Raw genomic sequence first — 19746 nt, forward strand, 5'->3', positions numbered from 1 at the left:
GCGGCCCATGGCCCGCCCCTCCATCCTCGGTCCTGGCCAGAGGGAGCTCGGTCGCCCTCCTCGTTTCCAGAGTTCCTGTGTTTCTCTTCTCACCCCTTTCCCCTTTCACCTTCCATAACCTCCTCCCCCTACAGTTAGGCCTCTGGGTTACGCCCCCTGGCTCTTCCCGTTACCCAATCCCGTTAACTTGTTCTCCAATTCCTCTTCTCATTGGCCCCTGCGCTCCTCTATCCCCGCACGTGGTTCTGAGCGACCGCGTCTCCCGCCGGTGACGGCAGGAAGGTGGGACATCCGGCGGCGGCTCTCAGCCCAATAAGCACGCGCCGGGCCGCTGCCCAAGCGGCCGTCTCCGCCCCTTCCATTCCCTGCTCCCGCCCCCGGCTTCGCCTCCCGCTGCCGCCGCCGCTGCCGCCGCCACTTCCCGCGGCCTGGGCTTCCCGCCGCTAGCATGCCGCACGCCTTCAAGCCCGGGGACTTGGTGTTTGCCAAGATGAAGGGCTACCCTCACTGGCCGGCCCGGGTGAGGCCGCGCGGGAGACGTGCCAGGTGGAGGGTGGGGGTGGGGTGGGGCAGTAGAAGACTCGAGCCTGAGGGACCCCGCGCGTCGAGGGCCTGGGGGGGGGCTCCATGGTCTGACGGGCCCACGGTCCTGGAGGTCTGGGAGTCCCGAGGCTTAAGAATCCACGCACTCAGTGTCTGAGAGTTTTGGGCCTTGGGGGCCTGGGGAACACTGGGCCTGGAATACTCAGGGGGCCTGGGGGACCCTGGACCTAGGACACCATTGCAGCGGTGGTCTGGGGGGTCGCCGGGCGTGAGGAACCCTCATGCTGGGTCCCTGGTGGTCCCAGGCCTGAGGGACTGGCACCTGAGGTACTGGCCTCCCGCTCCGGACCTTGGGGACCCGCGTCACTTGAAGTCTGGGGATCCCAGGCCTGAGGAATGTGTGCGGGGGAACCTGCATTCTGAGGTCCCAGAGCCAAGGGACTTGGGTTTGAGTGATTTGGGTCCTGAGTGGGCATGGTTCAACTTTGAAGGAGGTCCGTGAGTGTGTGGGGAGCTAAGGGACTTGGAACTTGAGAAGGATCAAACTGATGGGACGGGTAGTCCTACACTGAAGGCCTCATTGGGGAAGCCATGAGAAGCCAAGTTCTGAGGGGCTGGGGGCCTTGGGGCCATGTGTGAACGTGGCGAGGGAAGAGGGGTGCAGTCAAGGAGAAAGGTTAAGGGTCAAGGCTGAGGGAGGCCAGGGTTGGAAATGGGGCTAGGGACTCTGTTAATAAGGTTACTGTAGCCGAAAGGACTTAATCTGATCATTCCTGGGGCATCTGGGACCAGGTGTTTGGGGGTCTTCCCCCTGTAGTCTGTTGGAGGAGGCTGGTTGGGGCATTTGGTGGAGGGGGTCTTGGGATAGGGTAGTCCTCCCAGATGCATGAATCAGACACTAGCCCCTTGCAAAGGGGAATCCAGCCCAAAAGAGAAGAGTATATGAGGGAAGGGGGCTGGGCCAATGGGACTTTGGGGATTCTCTTTGGAGGAAGCTATAATCCAAACGACCCAGATGGTCCAAGAGTGCCAGCCAGGTCTGAAGGGTAGTCCTGAGCCTAGGGAACCTTATCAGATCTGCAGAGTGGAGTTCCTGGAACTGTCCAGGGCAGGCCAGTGTGGAGGAGAGACCTGGAGGTTATTGTCAATCGTAGGTCTTAAGGCTAAATGTACCCCAGGACTGAGGTTGGTGGAATGTTCTTGGTAGGACTGAAGGAATTTGGGGGTTAGAGGTGCAGGGGACAGTGGAAGGATGAGGGTAAAGGTTTGACTGAAGTAGAAGGCGTGCAGGCATTGCTGGAGCAGTCCTGTGGAATGGCTGGAGATTTCAGACTGGTTTCTCCCTCCCTCTGGGTGGGAGTAAGCAGAAGGTCAGCACTTGGGGTTGGGGGTTTGGGTGCAGAGAGGCCGCCATAGGATGTCAGGAGAGCCTCAGGGTCCACTGTCCAGAGAGCAGTCTGGAGCTGGTGCTCCTGCTAGGATGTCTGGGCCACAGGCTCAGAGGCGAGTCCTGGGTGAGGCTAGAGCCGGAGATGGCCTGGAAAGCATGCTGGGTGGGGTCTTAGGGTGATGGCATTTGGGATGCTTGGGATGGATATCCGAGACCCACAGCCCAGGGCCAAGGATTTGAAAAGTAACCTCTAAAACTGAGAAAAGGAAGCTGGGTGAGGGGAACAGGGAAAATCTCAGCATCCCCCAGGTGTTGAAGAGGACGGTAAGGAATTAATGGAGACTAGAGAACCTGTTTTAACCTGATTTGCTCATGGCTATTTTCTTGGGGAACACCAGAGCAATGAAACTTTATGGGCACTTCCCTTCTTTCCAGAGTACCAGCTTCTCCCTCTCTTGCAACCCCCTTCCAGCCAGCCCACTTAAGCCCTGAACGTTTCCAAGCACCTGATTGGAAGTGAAGGGGCTGCTAGCCTCCTGTGGGGAGGTGACTGACAGCTGCTGGAGCCCATGGGCCTGTAGGGAGAGGGTGGGACTTCCTGGATGCTCAGGGCCTGTCTCCTGCTGCCCACCCCCCACCCTCTGCATCCTTGGAGCTGCCAGCTGCAACCTCTGGGAGATTAACCATCCTACCACCGATTCCCTCTTTGAGGGAGGGGTCTCATGGGAGGGTCCTGGTAGTTCACAGAAGCTGAGCTTGGCCCTACCCCTTGGCTGCTCAGAGGACTCTTTTTGGCTTTGCTGAGGTGAAGAACCTACCTTTGGGGCAGAGAGCACCCTGTGTGTGGGGGAAGGGACAGATATGCCAGGGTGGGGGGGCGTGGGTGCACAGAAGAATGCAAATGTCTAACTGGAAGGTGATGCTTCTTCCTAGGTTGAAGGCTTCCCTTCTCCCAGCATGCTTTACCCCAAATAACTTGTCTGATTTATGGGTGATTTTCTGGGTTAGTGGGTGAAGCTGCCCTGCCCCTCAGCCATCCCTTTACTGGCCTCTCACTGCAGATTGACGACATTGTTGATGGTGCCGTGAAACCTCCACCTAACAAGTACCCCATCTTCTTCTTTGGTACACACGAAACGTAAGTGACCCTCGCTGGGCTTGATTTTTCCCACCTGATGCTTCTTGGTGTGTCCTGGCTCACCTGGGATTGGTGTGGTTTCTCTCTTCAGAGCCTTTTTGGGACCCAAGGACCTATTTCCCTATGAGAAGTGGAAAGATAAGTACGGGAAACCCAACAAGAGGAAAGGCTTCAATGAGGGACTGTGGGAGATCCAGAACAATCCTCACGCCAGCTATAGTGCCCCTCTGGTAAGTACCTGGGGGTGGGGGACAGCTTACACGGGGTCTGCAGAGCCACGTTAGGGGGTGCTTATATGCGCTGGGAACTAGAAGTAGCCTTAGCTTGTTTCAGAAAAAGGAGAGGCCTCTGGGATAAGGCTCCTCCCCCTTGGTACTACTGACAACCTGGGCTGGATGGTTCTCTGTGGAGTCCTGTTCTGGGCACTGTGAAGTGTTGAGCAGCATTCCTAGCTCCCACTTGATGCCAGGAGCCCCTTCCTACCCCAGTTGTGACAGCCAAGCATGTCCTTAGACATTGCCTAGTATCTCCTAGGTGGAGTGGAGGGATGCAGGCTCTCCTCTGGTGATACCCAGTGCTTTGGTATTAGCATGAATTTATAACAGTGTTTTTAGAGCTTTTATAAAACCTTTTGTTTTCTAAGGAAAATATTTTCTCTTTCAATGACAACTCCCAGTTCTGCCATTATTGCCAAGTTTTAGACTCAGAAAAAGGCAGCAGTTAGTAAATAGATGTGAGAGTTCTTGCTTAGGTGGGAAAAAAAGCCAAGAATCAGAGATGACATCTTAGAGGTGAATCAGTATCTGGAAACAATCAGGGAAAGGAAGGGACCTAGAAAAGTTTATGTTAAAATCAGAAAAAGCTGTGGAAGGCTACAGAAAGATGGCAGAGTGCCTTGCTCTGGGTATATTGGGGTAATCACTCTACTGTTAACCACTGCTTTTGGGGTTTCTGTTGGTGGCGTGGGGAGGAGTGGGCTCAAGGTAGGCTGGGAGCAAACTGACCACAGAGGCCAGAGCTTGGCTGGTAGGGAGGAACAATGCTTGCAGCAGGGTCTGCAGGGAGGGGAGCAGGAGTCAGGGAGCATCTGGTTTGTGTGAGCGAGGGATGGAGTAGTTCTATGCGGCCTGGTCCTGCGTGAGAACTTTGGGTTTTGAGATGGTCTGGGTGTGCCTCTCCTATGGCTCAGTCTACCCATTGATCCAGCAGACACTCCTGTATTGACACCTGCATTCAGCTAGGGACCGGGAATTCAGGATGACTCAGACACATTTCTTGCCTCCCAGGAGCTCACAGCCTAGAATTTGGGGTTCACTCCACAGATGGACCAGGCTTACATTTGGTGCATGTTGGGAGGCATTTGACTTACCTACACGAGACAGAGGTCTCTCTGCTTTGATACCCATCCTTTTCCTGTGCTTTGCATGTCCCCAACTCATGTAAATGGATCAGAAGGTCTTTAAGGTAATTGAGTTTCATGAGATCTTTTTCTGGCCCCACCTCTAGCTCTGTTTGGTTATGTCCTAAGCTATTGCCACCTGGTGAATCATTACACGGTTTAATTATTGCATACTCATAGCTTGCTAAGTACTGTATAGATGTCTGCCCTCGAGGAAACAAAACTAAAAAACGGTGTGACTGACATTAAACCAACCCCATACAGGCTTCTCAAGTTGAGAAGTAGCTCTGAGTGTGAGAGCTTATCGCTGCTCTTTGGTTCTCTAACGAGTCTATGCCTACAGGTGGAACATTGGTATAAAATACAGATTCCTGCCCCCCACCCCCCGCCCCCCGAGGTTTAGGTGTAGCAGTTTAGGGCTGAGCCCTGGGGACCTTGGGGTTTTTCTTCCCATGCATCATCTAAGATGCTTCTGATGGAGTCAGTGAATAGGGAGGCTTTTCATTTTAGAATCATTGCTTTATGGGTACTTGAGCAGTCTCTTTTTATTCTCTAAGTTTGTAGTTTGTTTCATTTCCTTCCTTCCTTCCTTCCTTCCTTCCTTCCTTCCTTCCTTCCTTCCTTCCTTCCTTCCTTTTGGGTTTTATTTATTTATAGGGAGAGGGGAAGGGAGAGAGAAAGAAAGGGAGAGAAACCTTAATATGAGAGTGAAACATTGATTGGTTGCCTCTCCTATGCACCCTGTCTTGGGACTGAACCTGCAGCCCAGGCATGTGTCCTAACCAGGAATCGCACCAGCGGCATTTCGCTTTGTGAGGTGATGCCCAACCAACTGAGCCACAATGGTCAGGGCTGTAGTTTATTTTTACATTTTGAGTGACAATACAGACACCTGGTACAAAATTGGAAAGGTTCAAAAGGGGTATACAGTGAAAAGTCAGTCTTGCCTCCTGATCACTCTTGTTTTCATTTCCTCTCAAGACAGCCATATAGTTACCAGTTCCTTATAAATCCTCCCAAGATTGTTTATTCATATTAAACTATTATAGCTTTTTTCTTTAAAGCATATAATTCTCTGATTTGCTTTATTGCCCCAATAATAATATATCTTGATGACTGGTTCACGGCAACATACAGAGAATAGCCTCATTCTTTTCGATAGCCTTAACTTATCTGGTCCTCCTACCAGGAGTGCATGGTGAGGCCTGCTCCACCTCCCTTGCAAGACAAGAGGTGAAAAATGATATCTTGGCATGGTTCCAACTTCATTGTCCCCCCCCCCCCTTTTTTTTTTTTTGATTCACATAGTCATCCTCAGAGTGGGGTGGGCCAGTGGTATCTTTCCTTTTCACAGATGAGCAAACTGAGGCCCAGAGAGTTCTCTTGATTGCCCAGAGTGACCCAGCTGGAATCTGAGACTTTTTAGACCTAGACCAGGGTTTTTCAACATTTGGGCCAGATTATTCTCTGGGGCTGCCCTGGGCACCATGGAGTGTTGTGCAGCATCTCTGGCCCCCATGCACTCAATGCTTAGAGCACCCCATCACGATAACCAGAATGTCTCTCGATATTGCCAAATGTCCTGTGGGGGACAAAATCACCCTGGGTGAAGACTATTGACCTAGAAGGATTCCAGTTAATACATCCTGCTTGCAGATAGAGGAAGAGATAAGGAGACCTATTTGAGGTTCTCAAGGTGGTTAGAGCGGAGTTGTGACTGACTCCTAGGCCTCCTGCTTCCCAGGCTGAAATTCTTTTTCCTCTGGCTGATACAAGCCATGACCGGGGCCTGAGGGGAAAGGAGGGTGAAGAGAATAGCCTCTCCATGGTGGGATCTAGGGTTAAGAGCCATGCTGTGTCGGTGTCTGGAACTGGGTTTAAATAAGCAAATGCGTGTCAGGTATCTAGCACAGTCATACAGTAAGTGCAAGATGGTAGTTGGGAATGAGGAGTCCATGCTGGATTTGATCCTTTCCATCTCATTCACCTCCAGATCCATTACAATGGTGAGAGAAATCAGTGCTCATCTCACTTAGCCCCTGGGTGTTGGGTTGCTCCCCAAACTTGTCCATGTGGATCAGGGTTCCCAAAACCTTTGCTGGCAGACACTTAGATCCCGTGGACTAACCCAGATCATAGTGTCTGGCTTTAGCCACAAGCAAAGTGTAGGGCAAGTCACTTACCTTCCCAAAGACTTGGTTTCCCCAGTTGTGGACCATGCCCATTCGTCCCAGTTGCCTGACAGGCCTTGGAGGCACAAATCAGATCATAATTGGTTAGGAGCCTGGCACAAGTGGGGAGGGATTTATATAAGCACTAGGTGTGTGCAGGTCCCAGGCTTAGTGGCTAAGGTGGATCTTCCTTGCATCCCAGGTTTGTCACTTACTGGCTGTGTGATCTTGTCACACCGCCTTTTTTCTCATCTGCAAAATGAGGATGACAGCTCCCACGAGCTACAGAGAGAGAGAGAGTGAGAGATGATGAGCTCACTGTCTGGTGATTTGCACTTAACGCTTGCAAAAAGATCTTTGGACCAACCAGTTAATCACTTACTGTCCAAGTGACAAACGGGATAGCATTTCCCTTCTCTTCCTCAGTGGTGCTCCTCATTCCTGGAGGAGAGGTGCAATAGAAACCCATCGTAAAGGGATTCTTCTAGCATTTTAGGTTTGGGCCTTGACCTACTTAGTGTTACACTTTTTAATCTTGTCAAACTATATAGACAGGGCCCTGCTGCCCTGCCTAAGGCCCTTGGTTGTGATGACTCAAGGCAGACAAGAGGTGTTCGGTGCTGAACTGCCAAGTCCTATCAATACCTGATTCTCATTTTTCTTGCCTGTTAAATGAGGATTGTGGTGAAGGCTCGGAGGGCTCACGACAGGTTTCTTGGTTGGAGAAGAACGGGGCTTTACACATGAGTGGGCATGGAGTGGGGAGGAATGACAGGCTGAGTTCCCTCTCGGCCTCTCCCTTCACGCAGCCTCTACTCTGGCACTGCTGTCACTGGTCCAGCTCTGGCATCCACATTTCTACTCACATTTTCATTCTATTCTGCATGTTTCCATTTTGATATGCTGCCTAGATCTGGCCTCTCCCTCTGTCCAGCTGTACATGACCCTACGCCTGGCCACCCAGCCACACAAAGCTCCGCATCTCCTTGCTCCTCATTCTAGTTTAACTTGGTGTGTCCTCTCGGTGTGGCCCTGGAGACTCCTCTCCCGTCCTCATGCCCTTTTGGTCCTCCTTGCTTTTTTCTGGGCCCTGCTCCAGTCCATTGAATCCCAACTTTCATCACACACAGCAAATGTGGCTTTTGGGGGGGGGGTAATGTTTGTTTATTTTTAGTTGGGGTGAAATTTACATAACAATTCATAATTTAAAAACACACTACATTTGGCTTTTACTACATTCACAATGGTATTCAGCCATCAGTACTAATTCCAGAACATTCCCATCCCCCTCCTCATTAGTAGTCACCCCCAACTCTCTCCTCCCCCAAACCCTAGGAACTGTTGGCTCTGGCTGGGTACCTTAGTTAGTGTCATCCCAGTACTCCAGAATTGTGCATTCAATCTCTGGTCAGGACACATACAAGAATGAACGAGTAAATATATAAATAAGTGGAACAACAAATAAGTGTTTGTCTCTCCCTCTCTCTCTTTTAAAAAAAAAATCAACTAACAAAAAAGGAAAACCTGGGAACTACTAACCCACTTTATGTTTTGATGAGTTTGCATATTCTGGACATTCCATATGAATGGAATCGTATATTTGGTCCTTTGTGTCTGGTTTCTCTCACTGAACATGTTTTCAAGGTTCACCCATGTTGGTTAGTGTGTGTCAGACCATTCCTTTTTATGGCCAAATAGTATTCTATTCTATAGCTGTCCCACATTCTATTTATTCATCAGTAGATAGACGTTTGGGTTGTTTCCAGAGAATGTGGCTTTTAGGAATCTCAGTATCTTCTTTAAAAAATATATCTGTTATCCAGAAGAGAGGTACATGCCATGAAATAACAACCTAGTTAGATTTTTACGCTTGGATTTGGCTGGGTTATCTCCTCATGCTGCGTTGTAATTGTGTGTTTACTTGTCTGTCTCCCCATTAGACTGTAAGCTCCTCAAGGGCAAGGACCCTGCCTTACTTATCTCTATCCCCAGCACCCAACACCCAACACCGGGCTGGGTACATAATAGGTATTCTGTGACATTCATTGGATGAATGAATGATGGTTGAATACAGCTGGGGCCCATCTATTTTTTTCCCACAAACATAAAACATCCAGAAGTTCAAAAAGGACCCGAAAAAGCCCTGTGGCCTGATTATTATTGTGCTATCTGCCTGATCTCCTTGAACCTTGATCATTCCTGCCTGATCGGTCCGGCCTAACCCCCAGTCTCTCTGCTGCCGTTTGGTCGTCCTTCACTATGCACCACCCTCCACCCCACCCCACCCTCTGACCTGTTCAGGTTCCTAGGGGACCTTCATTTATGCTGATCCTGTCTTCCCAAGTGCATCGGGCCCCTATCCTTTTGCATGCTTGGGACGACCCCTCAGCTAAAATGTCACATCCTTTGAGGGCCCCCTTCCTAGTGCAAAATACTCCTAACACTTGGCACCCACCTCTCTTCAATTCCTTCCTACCCATGTACTGATTATTTTCCTTGCTGCCATCACCACTGTGTGACATTGGTCTGTTCTAGTCGCTATGGTTAGTTTCTCCCACTAGATTATAAGCTCCCCAGGAGCAGGGACCATGCCCTCTTGGTATCTGGGCGCTCACCACCTACCTAGCACAATGCCTGGCACCCAGCATCTGCTCCAAAAGTAACTGAGTTGTAAATAAAGCTGACATGTGGTTTGCACAGAAGCAGCATCATGTGTTTGCTATCTTTGTGGCTGTTACTGCCTGAGTAGGAATTTTAGGCAAGACAGAAATAACAGTGTTTTGAAGTTTAAGCCCAGAGAGCCTGTTTTAGGTTGGCTTCCTCCTCATTATGATGATAATGATAATAACAAGGAGGCCTTAATGGACCTCTTGTGCCATTCTGGGTGTTGTCCTAAGTATGTCACATACCACTGGTGTCTTATCCTCATCATAGCCCTGTGAGGCCAAAACGGTGGCATCTTCATTGCTTGATGTGGAAACTGAGGCACAGAGAAGCATCAGTCACTTGCCCAGGGTTTGACCTTAAATCCCATAGTGCTTGAATCCTAGTTTTGTCCATCTGAACCTCCTGCCCGAGTTCTCAGGGCTTTCTGGGCCTCAGTTCCCACATTGGGAAAATGAGGGGGCCCTGGCATTTGAGACACTGCCCCTGGTAGAGGCTGTACTCTTGAGTTTCTTTCTTGGTTGGGAAGTCCACTCTCTCTGTCCCCTGCCCCGCAGCCCGTGAGTTCCTCCGACAGTGAAGCCCCTGAAGCTGATCCAGCAGGCAGGAGCGAGGACGACGAGGAAAGGGGAGTCATGGCTGTCACAGCTGTGACTGCTGCAGCCACCAGCGACAGGATGGAGAGTGACTCGGACTCAGACAAGAGCAGTGACAACAGTAGCCTGAAGCGAAAGGCATCAGCCTTGAAGGTAGGGGTGGGTGGGTTGGGCCCACCTGGCCTGTGGGGGCTGGTGGCCCAGCAATGCCCTGACTTCTTCCTTCCACTCTGAAGTTGCATCCTACAGCATACTCACCCACCCTGACTTTCCTTTTTCTTTTTTTTTTTTTAGCATGCATTAAAATCAGTTGTGATATCATTCACATATCATGAAATTCACCATCTCAAAGTATACAATTCAGTGGTTTTTAGTACATTCACAGAGTTGTACAGCCATCACCATGTCTTAATTCCAGAACATTTCATCTTCTCAAAAAGAAATCCTGTCCCTATTAGCAGTCATTCCCCATCCCCCTCCCCTAGCCCCTGGCACCCACAAAATCTATTTCCTGTTTCTCTAGATATGCCTGTTCTGGACATTTCACATAAATGGGATCACATACTATGTGGCCTTTTGTATCTGGCTTCTGTCACTGAGTGTCATGTTTTCAAGGTTCATCCACATTGTAGCTTCACTCCTTTTCATGGCTGAATGATATCTTTTGTAGGGATGGACCACATTTTGTCTATTCATTCATCTGGCAGCCATTTGGTTGTGGCCATTATAAATAATGCTGCTGGGAACATTCATGTACAAGTTTTTGTGTGGACATAGGTTTTCAGTTCTTTTGGATATATATTTTTTTCCTGCCTTTATTTTTCTCTCTCTTGCCTTTTCACTGCTTCTAAATATTTGAGTGCAGAATGAAAGGATCAGGGCCTCCAGCAAACTCTTGATAGACTAAGACATTCTTTTGATTATTAAAAATAACATTTGTTCCTGGTTCCAATGATAATGATAAGCCATGCTCATTGTTTATAATCTATCAAGATGCACAAAGAGTAAAGAAGCTAGTAGAAAATACCCATACTATCTGAGCGTTTTCTGCACCAAGGACTAGAAACATTCTTAGGTGTTTTCTCTTTGATGTGTGTGTCTTATACAGTGTGTGGGTGTAGGTAAAGTACAGAATTGGCAATACATACATACAGTTAGTATCTTGCCTATTTTTCCCCACCGAATATTGTAAGCATTTTCTTGTCGTTAAGTATTATTTGAAGATGCAGATATCTGATTGAGAAGTTGTCTATGATGTGGATGAATTCTAACCAATATATTAAGATTGTTGGGCATTTAGTCCCCTCAACCCAACTTTTTATGATTTATATTTGGTATTGTTTTTTAAAAGTCCCCATTATTTCTGTTGTTAGACAAGTTAAAACATAAATATGTAAGTGCCCATTCCATATCCCCCTTAGAGAGAAATCACTATTTATAGATCAGTGAATGTTCAGATTTTTTGGGTCAACTTTGCATTAAACAAATATAAGTTATTATTATATCTTTTAACAATACTGGGGAAGAATTTAAAAGATCATTTCACTCTTCTTTTTTTTTAAGATTTTAAAAAATTTGTTTAGAGAGAGGGGAAAGGAGGGAGAAAGAGAGTTAGAGAGACATTAACATGTGGTTGCCTCTTGTGTGCCCCTAACTGGGAACCTGGCCTGCAACCCAGGCCTATGCCCTGACTGGGAATCATACCAGTGACCCTTTGATTCGCAGGCCTGTGCTCAGTCCACTGAGCCACACCAGCCAGGGCCTGATCTCTTCTAAGGACACCAGTCTTACTGGATTAGGGCCCACCTTAATGACTTCTTTAAAGACTCCCATCTCCAAATATAGTCACATCTTGAGGTACCAGGGGTTAGGCTCTAACATTTGAATTTTAGGGGGACATAATTCAGCCCATGACACCCAGCCCATGACTCCCTGGCCTTGTACCAAGCATGGAGCAGGGACATGCCTAGGAACCAATTTTTAAGAGAAGGAACAAGTCTTATTTGTAACAGAATAGATGCAAAAGTGCTTTGTAAGTAAACAGATACCCCAGTAGGACAAACTGGTTGTCACTGGGCAGGGATCTTTTTTTTAAAAGATTTTATTTATTTACTTTTTTTTAGGGGTGGGGTAGGAGGGAGAAAGAGAGGTAGAGAAACATCAGTGTGTGAGAGAAACATCAATCAGTTGCCTCTTGCACGCCCCATGCTGGGGACCTGGCCCACAGCCCAGCCATGTGCCCTGACTGGGAATCGAACCAGAGACCTTTCAGTTCGCAGGCTAGTGCTCAATCCACTGAGCCACACCAGCCAGGGCATATTTCTAAGCTCAGTTCTCTGTGCTTTCTCCTTCATAAAGACTTGTTAAGTTGGCTTCTTTGGGTGGGTATCAGTTTATGGATCCCTGAAACAATTCAGAATTGTACGTCTGCGCATATATATATATATATATATATATATATATATATATATTGAAATTTTTTATTGAGGTGAAATTTATGTAACAAAGTTAACCATTCTAAAATGTATAGTTCAGTGGTATTTTGTACGTTCACAATGTTGTGCAACCATCATCATCTTTATTTCCAAAGTATGTGCATGCATGTTTTACTGGGGAAAGTATTTCTGGTTTTATATTTTTATTTTTTAAAATTTTAGTAAAATATACATAAGCTAAAATGTATCATTTTAACGATTTTTAAGTGTATAGCTCAGAGGTTTAAATTTATTCACATTGTTGTGCAACCATCACCACCGTCTGCCTCCAGAACTTTCTCATCTTCCCTGACTGAGACTTTGTCCCCATTACACATTAAGTCCCTTCCCCTCCCAGCCCCTGGCTCTCTCCATCTACTTCCTGTCGCTATAGATCTGACTCCTCTAGCAACCTCTTATTAGTGGAAGCCTACAGTGTTTGTCCTTTTGTGACCAGTTGATTTCATTCAGCATAACATCCTCAAGGTGTAAGCTCCTTGGTTTTTTACCAGATTCACAAAGGTTCTAGAACCTCAGCTCTTCCCTGGGCTATAGAGGTTAGGTGGGAGGTGGCGCTGCTGAGCACATGTGCTTTCCTGGCCACTGATCTGTTTGGGCTCCTCCCCCTTCAGATGTCGGTCTCAAAACGAGCCCGGAAGGCGTCCAGCGACCTCGATCAGGCCAGCGTGTCCCCATCTGAGGAGGAGAACTCTGAAAGCTCGTCTGAGTCAGAGAAGACCAGTGACCAGGTGAGCAAGTGGTCAGCTCTCCGGGTGGGTGGGGGAGAGGTGCACAGGAGGGAGGCGAGCAGAGCAGTGGCCAGCCAGTGGGGCCCTGCTCAGCTCCCTTCTCTCTGCTCAGGACTTCACCCCTGAGAAGAAAGCCGTGGTCCGGGTGCCACGGCGGGGCCCCCTGGCAGGACGGAAGAAAAAGGTAGAGGTGTTTTGTTGTTTTTTTCTGTGCCCACCTGGGTGAAACTCTTAGAGCTTCTCTCCAAGGTTACCAGAGTTGGGTTCTTTTTGGAGGAGGATAGGGTGTAGGCCACAAGGAGACGCCGAGGACTGCCGACTTCAGCCTCTGGTTTCACTGATGGCCTCAGCCCATAGTTTCCGAGTACTGTGTGTGCAGAGCACTTCCCTGCCTGCCTCTGCTCCTGACCAGAATTTACAGGCCAGTTTAGAAAGAGGGATGCTGGGGTGCTGGCATCAGACGGGAGTGAAGCACTTTTAGGTTCTATTGGGGGGGGGGCAGAGAGAAATCCGTGTGTTGTGTGTATAAGTGTATGTGTTATATGTGCTTGTGCATGTGTGAGATGTGCATGCTTGCATGAGTGTACGTGTATGTTATGTGCAAGTGTATGGGTGCGTTGTCTGGCATGTATAAGAGTTATGTGAGAGTTGTGTACAAGTATGTGTTGTGTGTGCATGTACCGTGTGTGCTGAGGGCCCAGGAGAGCTCAGGGGCAGAGATGGTGGAAAAGGACATCTCATCTGGTTGGGCCTCCAGACAAAACTTTGTGGTATTTAAAAGGCTCTTGCCACTGGGGAAAAAAAAGCATGTGTTTCATTTGACCCTGCTGCACTTCACCCGGGAAGGAGATCTAGGGAGATTACACACTGTAACTGAGGTGAAGACCAGGCAGCTGCAGGCCCATCCAAGACTGCCTGTGATTCCAGGCCTTAATGAAGCTTTTCTAATTTGGGGGAGGCGGATTTTTGTGGGTTGGGGGGCTACAAGGAGTGCTGGGGTCTGCTCTCTCATGTCTATATCCCGGCCTCTGCCAGAAGCTGCCCTCTGCCTCTGACTCGGACTCCAAACCAGAATCAGAAGGGGCCAAGGGTGAGCCAGTGGCGGTGGCCAGGTCGGCCTCCTCCTCCTCTTTGGCCTCCTCATCCTCTTCCGACTCAGATGTCTCTGTAAAGAAACCTCCCAGGAGCAGGAAGCCAGGTGGGATTGCTGACACCAGTCCTGACCTGGTTCCATGGGACCTCGTCTTTGGGTTGGCCTGTGGGTGTTCCCCACCCCTCCTGGAGGACGGTGTGGGAGAAGGCCACTCGTTCCTCCTTTTTGATAGCTGAGAAGCCTACCCCCAAACCCCGTGGGCGGAAATCGAAGCCCGAACGACCCCCAAGCAGCTCAAGCAGTGACAGGTGGGTGATAGCCCCGGGTTACCTCTGGCAGGGTCCTCAGCCAGGCTGTGGGGAGGTCTGAAGCAGCACCTCCTGAGGACCAGGCTTCTCTCTAATTGGCCCACACCCCCAGTGACAGTGAGGAGGTAGACCGAATCAGCGAGTGGAAGCGCCGGGATGAGGAACGCCGCCGTGAGTTGGAGGCCCGGCGGCGCCGTGAGCAGGAGGAGGAGCTGCGGCGTCTGCGGGAGCAGGAGAAGGAGGAGAAGGAGCGGAGGCGCGAGCGGGCCGAGCGTGGGGAGGCCCTGCACGGGGGCAGCGGGGGCAGCAGCGTTGATGAGCTCAGGGACGAGGAAGAGCCTGTCAGGAAGCAGCGTGGCCGGAAGGGTCGGGGACGGGGTCCCCAGTCCTCTGAATCAGAGCCCGAGGCTGAGCTGGAGAGAGAGGTGTGCCCAGCCTGGCAGGGTCACGGGGGCCCCTTGGAGGGTGTTGGGGAAACATGAGTGACTGAGGAGGCTTCTCCCTAACAATCACCCCTTTAAGCAAGTCCATTTCTGCCAACAAGGGGCAATGGTGACCATTAGGCACCATGCGATGGTGTGGGCCTGTCAGCTCCCACCCTGGTGGCACTCGTAGTCTGGCCCAATTCTGAGAGTCTTGACTTCCCAGGCCCACCATATTCTAGACTGAGCCCAGGATCCCCCTCGATGTGGGGCTGGGGGGCGCCTGACAACATTCTGTTTATCTCAGTTGCTTTCCCTTTTGTCCCAAAGGGGTAACCAAGTTCCCTGCCTCAGGAAGTGTCCTGCTTGGAAGGAGGAATATGGTGGGCTGTCCTTTCCGTGGCTGAGAATCTGCCACCCGGGGATGGACTAGTCACAGGGATCTTTCCCATCCCATCCTGTCTGTCTTACCACCTCCAAACAGTGCGAAGGTGGTGGCAGAAAGTGTCCTGCTGTATCTCCAAGAGGGATAGTTCAGGGCAAGCCTCTCCTACCCCCATTTTGCTGCTGCAGGTAAAGAAATCAGCTAGGAAGCAGCCACAAAGCACGGAGCCTGTGAAGAGACCCAGCCAGAAGGAGAAGAGAGGGCGCCCCGAGGAGAAGCCCCGGTCCAGGTTAGCACTCACTTAGCCTGTCCTGGTCCCCAAGTTCTTTAGCCTCCTGTGGACCTCTCACACTTCATAGGAGGGGCCCCTCTTCCAAATTTAGTTTGGTAGACAGATCCAGTTAAAGTGTCGCCTGTTTGAGATTGTGGTCCTTGACTGGGGTGTTCCTGACATTGAGTGGGTGGGGGCCAGGGATGCTGCTCCTCCCACCACAGTGCCCAGGATGGTCCCCCCCACAGAGAATGACTTCTCCCCCAGTGTCAGTGCTGAAGGGGGAAATTGACCAACAACCTTGGGGTATTGGGATGATGCTCTAACCAGCTGAGCTACCCTGCCAGGGCTCCCTGCCATTTTTAAGTGATACTGTAGCCATCGGTTGGAATCTGCCCACTGGGAACTAGGCAGCCAGACCACAGAGTAGAGTGTAGAACTGGAACTGTGTTAATGAGCATTCCTGTCATCTACAAGTGCCTTTTATAATTCATTCACTAAAGGATTATATGTGGCTGAGGATTAGTAAAGACTTTTGGGATTTAACATGATTTGTTTCAGGTGTCTGTCTTAGACCAGGTCACAGTGGTCCCTGACCCCTCCTCCCAGCTTCCAGGGCTTCCTTAAGGTTTCCTTCTGTAGTTCCCAACGCTTGGTGGGGTAGATGTCAGTGGTTGGGGTAGGGTGGCTTCGTGGATATTGGTCAGAGGCCTAAGGGGAATGAGTCTTCACAGGCCCATGAAGGTGGAACGAACCCGGAAGCGGTCAGAAGGGTTCCCAATGGACAGGAAGGTTGAGAAGAAGAAAGGTGAGGGACCAGCTGTCCTGGATGCTGCCCAAGCTCTTGCAGCCCGAGGTTGCTGAGGTCGGGAGGAGGGGAGGTTGCTTCTGTCACCATAGCAGTGCTCAAGCAGGTTCTTGGCCACATCTGGGTGTGTGGGCTTAGGCCCAGGCGATGCATTCTCTCCTGGCACAGAACCTTCCGTGGAGGAGAAGCTTCAGAAGCTACACAGTGAGATCAAGTATGCCCTGAAAGTAGATAATCCGGTAAGATCCTCCTTGGGGCCATGGGGAGCCACTTTCCCTGAGTGAAGCAGTCCTGCAACCCCCTCATGTCTGCAGCTCCCTTAGAAGTCTCCAGAAATTGAGGTGACTCCAGGGTCCCTTGGTGTGGGTGAGGCAGGGGTCCTTGTTCCTATTGTGTTCCCCCTAGTTGAGGCCCATCCTGAGGTGCAGTGTGCCCTGTGTCCCCACCAGGTGGCGCTGTGGGCATCCAAGGATCCTCCCAAGTTCTGGGTCTTAATGCTGTCCCTGGGGTTTCCCATCACTCAGTTTTCCCCTCTGGGAAAGCTCCAGGGTGTCCTTCTCTGACCCTTTGGGTCTCCTAAGTGCTATCCTTCCTTCTTACTTTTCACCCTGCAGGATGTGAAGAGGTGTTTGAATGCACTAGAGGAGCTTGGGACCCTGCAGGTGACCTCGCATATCCTCCAGAAGAACACTGATGTGGTGGCCACATTGAAAAAGGTATGGTTGGGGGCCAGGGGTAGAAGGGGCTAGGGCAAATGGGTCCAAGCAGGCCAGAGAGCTGGTGGACTGGCGGGGGGCATGCCAGTTCCCAGGGGAGGTGCTGAGGTGGTGGCAGCAATAGGGAGGGTGTTGGATTGGGGGGTGAGGCCAGGTGCACTCTCTGAGCCAGGTCTCTTGGTGGGCAGATTCGCCGTTACAAGGCCAACAAGGAGGTGATGGAGAAGGCTGCAGAAGTCTACACACGGCTCAAGTCGCGGGTCCTGGGACCAAAGATTGAGGCCATCCAGAAGGCAGCCAGAACTGGAGTGGAGAAGGAGCAGGCTGAGGCAGAGAAGGCCGAGGAGGCTCTGGTCAGAGCGGAGGCCCCCTCGGAGAGGGCGGAGGATGAGGCCAGCGCTGGTGAGGAGCCGGGTGGGCTTCTCCCCTGGTGACTAGAGAGGTGTGCTCTGCCACAGGCCTGGCTGTGTCCCCCAAGGCAGCTGGTGCCTCGTCCACAGGCTGCTCACAGTCTCTGGGCCCTCAGAGCCAGGTAGTATGTAGGAGGCTGTGTGTGTGTGCTGGCCAGGTATGTGTGAGCACTCTTGAGAGGTGCAGGCCTTGGGCTGGACGTGGAGGATCATGGGTGAGCTCAGAGGAGAAAGAGGACATTTTCAGCAGGGACAGCCTCTGGGAGCGGGAGGATGTTCATGCTGGGGTCACCTGGTCCTGATGACAGATGCTTGGAGCAGCCCTTCAGACCGGTGTCATGTTGGCTTGGCTGAAGAAGCCTCAGAAGCCCAAGGAATAGCCCAGAGGGGACGTCTTTCTCCTTATTTCTGTCCCAGCCTCGGATACTCATTTACTGGTCCCTCCCTTCTTCAGGGCCCCAGGTTGGCTGCAGAAGCACTGTAGCCAGCCTGGTCTGATGGAGCTGATAGTCCCCATGCGACTGAGAGGCAGGGAGGTAAAGGTGACTGGGAGCACAGGGCCAGGCTCTTTAGGAGGGTCGCGGGTGCCCTGTCCCAAAGCTGACTTGCTGTACCACCTGCTCTCGCTGGAAGGGGGCAGGGGTCCTGGATAATGCCACAGTGTCCCACAGCCCCTATATGCCCCCCCCCATCCCCCCAGATCTCTCAGCTTCAGTGAATGGTGAGGCCACATCCCAGAAAGGTGGAAGCACGGAAGACAAGGAGCAGGAGGAAGGACAGAACTCGGAAGAGGGGCTGGTGGGGAGCTCCTCTGAAGACCTGTTACATAATGAGTAAGTGTCCCTGGGGTCTGCAATACTGGGGACTACTTTCTGAAGGGGTGGGGAGAAACTTGGTGAGAAAGCACCTGATGTCTGAGTTGCTCTCAGTGGGCTGCTCATACTGGTCAGAGTCCCAGGGACTTGGCTCCCATGTGGTGGTCTCCTGCCCCCCACCTTAGCAGCGACCCCCAGGACCCCTAGTCAAGGGAGCTGAGCTGCCCTGGGTTAGACCCTAGGGACTATCTAGGATGGGAGCTGGCAGCCTCTTTCACAAGCACCCTCTAGTCTGGTATGTGGTCATTCTAAAAATCCCAGACCGTTCAATGCACACCCACTGTACTGGGCACGTGGGGGGAGCCTAGGGCTTTCAGTCTGTTACTGGTAGATTGAGATTGACCGACAGACAGGAAGGCAGTCTGCTCACCCCACTGTGCTGTGCTTCACCAGCAGCGCAAGGGAGGGCCCCGACCTGGACAGGCCTGGGAAGGACCGGCAGGAGCGCCCGAGGGCGCACATGGACTCTGAGTCCCTGGACGACGAGGACAGCTGAGCCCCGGGCAGCCCGGCGGCCAGGCCCCGCCCGTCATGTAGATGCCCATAGGCCTGTCCCACTCCTTCCCGGCCTCCCAGGGAGCAGAGAACTGGTGGGGAGATGCTGTGCTCTTCATTTGTATTTGTCCCTCTGGGGTTTTTTTTCTGCCCAATTTCTGTGATTTCAAACCAACATGAAATAACTATAAAGGGTTTTTTTAATGAAAAAAATCACTTTTATTGGCTTGGTTTTCTAGTATTACTGGTGCAGCTGGACTGGAATTGGGGAGAGGTCTGTAGCTGTCAAGGGCCCATTGGGGTACAAAGTGTTTTAAGCCATAGTGTCACCATATACAGTGAATGTGAGCTTGGTTTTAATGGTGTTCCCAGCCCAGTAGGGCTGACGGTGAAACAGTGGGGTAGGAGCAAGGCCTTTCCAAAAACAATAAAGGAAAAATAAAACTCTGAACTTTGAGGCTCAAATGGAGGCTGTGGTTTGATGTCCTGGGTTTGGCTTCCCAATACCCAGGAAGAAGGAGCAAAGAGGCTGGTGGCCACCATGTTTCCCCCAGAAGCTGCTGCCTTGCTCAACTGACTCAGCTATTTTCCACCTCACCCAAGTTGCAGGCGGCACTGTGCCCCACTTCCCATAAGGCAAAACCCAGAATGCCTGGCACCAGGGCATTCAGGCCAGGAAGGGTTCTGTGAATTGTCCATTGTCTTTACATGTTCAGAGGACATTAGCACTGGGGGCAGGCCTCACTGTGTGACCTGGGGCAAGTGCCACTCCCACTCTGGGCCTCTTCTCACCTGGATAGGGATGGTTCCAGCCATACAGGGCTGTCTTGGGAATTCAG

General features: G+C 51.0%; 1 protein-coding gene across 1 annotated transcript; it reads left to right on the forward strand.

The window, feature by feature from the left end:
• Window positions 1-366: 366 nt before the first annotated feature.
• HDGFL2 (HDGF like 2) lies at window positions 367-19354 on the forward strand. The gene is made up of 16 exons (XM_090289391.1): window positions 367-520; window positions 2995-3071; window positions 3163-3301; window positions 9863-10054; window positions 13008-13124; window positions 13237-13308; window positions 14160-14322; window positions 14450-14525; window positions 14638-14950; window positions 15521-15621; window positions 16338-16411; window positions 16580-16650; window positions 17026-17127; window positions 17316-17529; window positions 18238-18370; window positions 18806-19354. The coding sequence occupies exons 1-16, from the start codon at window positions 449-451 to the stop codon at window positions 18906-18908; spliced, it is 2019 nt and encodes a 672-aa protein (XP_090145517.1). The 5' UTR covers window positions 367-448; the 3' UTR covers window positions 18909-19354.
• The last annotated feature ends 392 nt before the right edge of the window (window positions 19355-19746 follow it).

This window comes from Furipterus horrens, unplaced genomic scaffold, assembly GCF_987537825.1.
Source record: "Furipterus horrens unplaced genomic scaffold, mFurHor1.1.pri manual_scaffold_10, whole genome shotgun sequence".
Lineage (NCBI taxonomy): Eukaryota > Metazoa > Chordata > Mammalia > Chiroptera > Furipteridae > Furipterus > Furipterus horrens.

Bases quoted from the DNA above. Each gene is read 5' to 3' on its own strand.
- HDGFL2 (XM_090289391.1), top strand. From the start codon at position 449: ATGCCGCACGCCTTCAAGCCCGGGGACTTGGTGTTTGCCAAGATGAAG. The intron at 14,951-15,520 runs GTGTGCCCAGCC...TTGCTGCTGCAG, and splicing joins AGGCTGAGCTGGAGAGAGAG to GTAAAGAAATCAGCTAGGAA. The intron at 16,412-16,579 runs GTGAGGGACCAG...CTCCTGGCACAG, and splicing joins GAAGGTTGAGAAGAAGAAAG to AACCTTCCGTGGAGGAGAAG.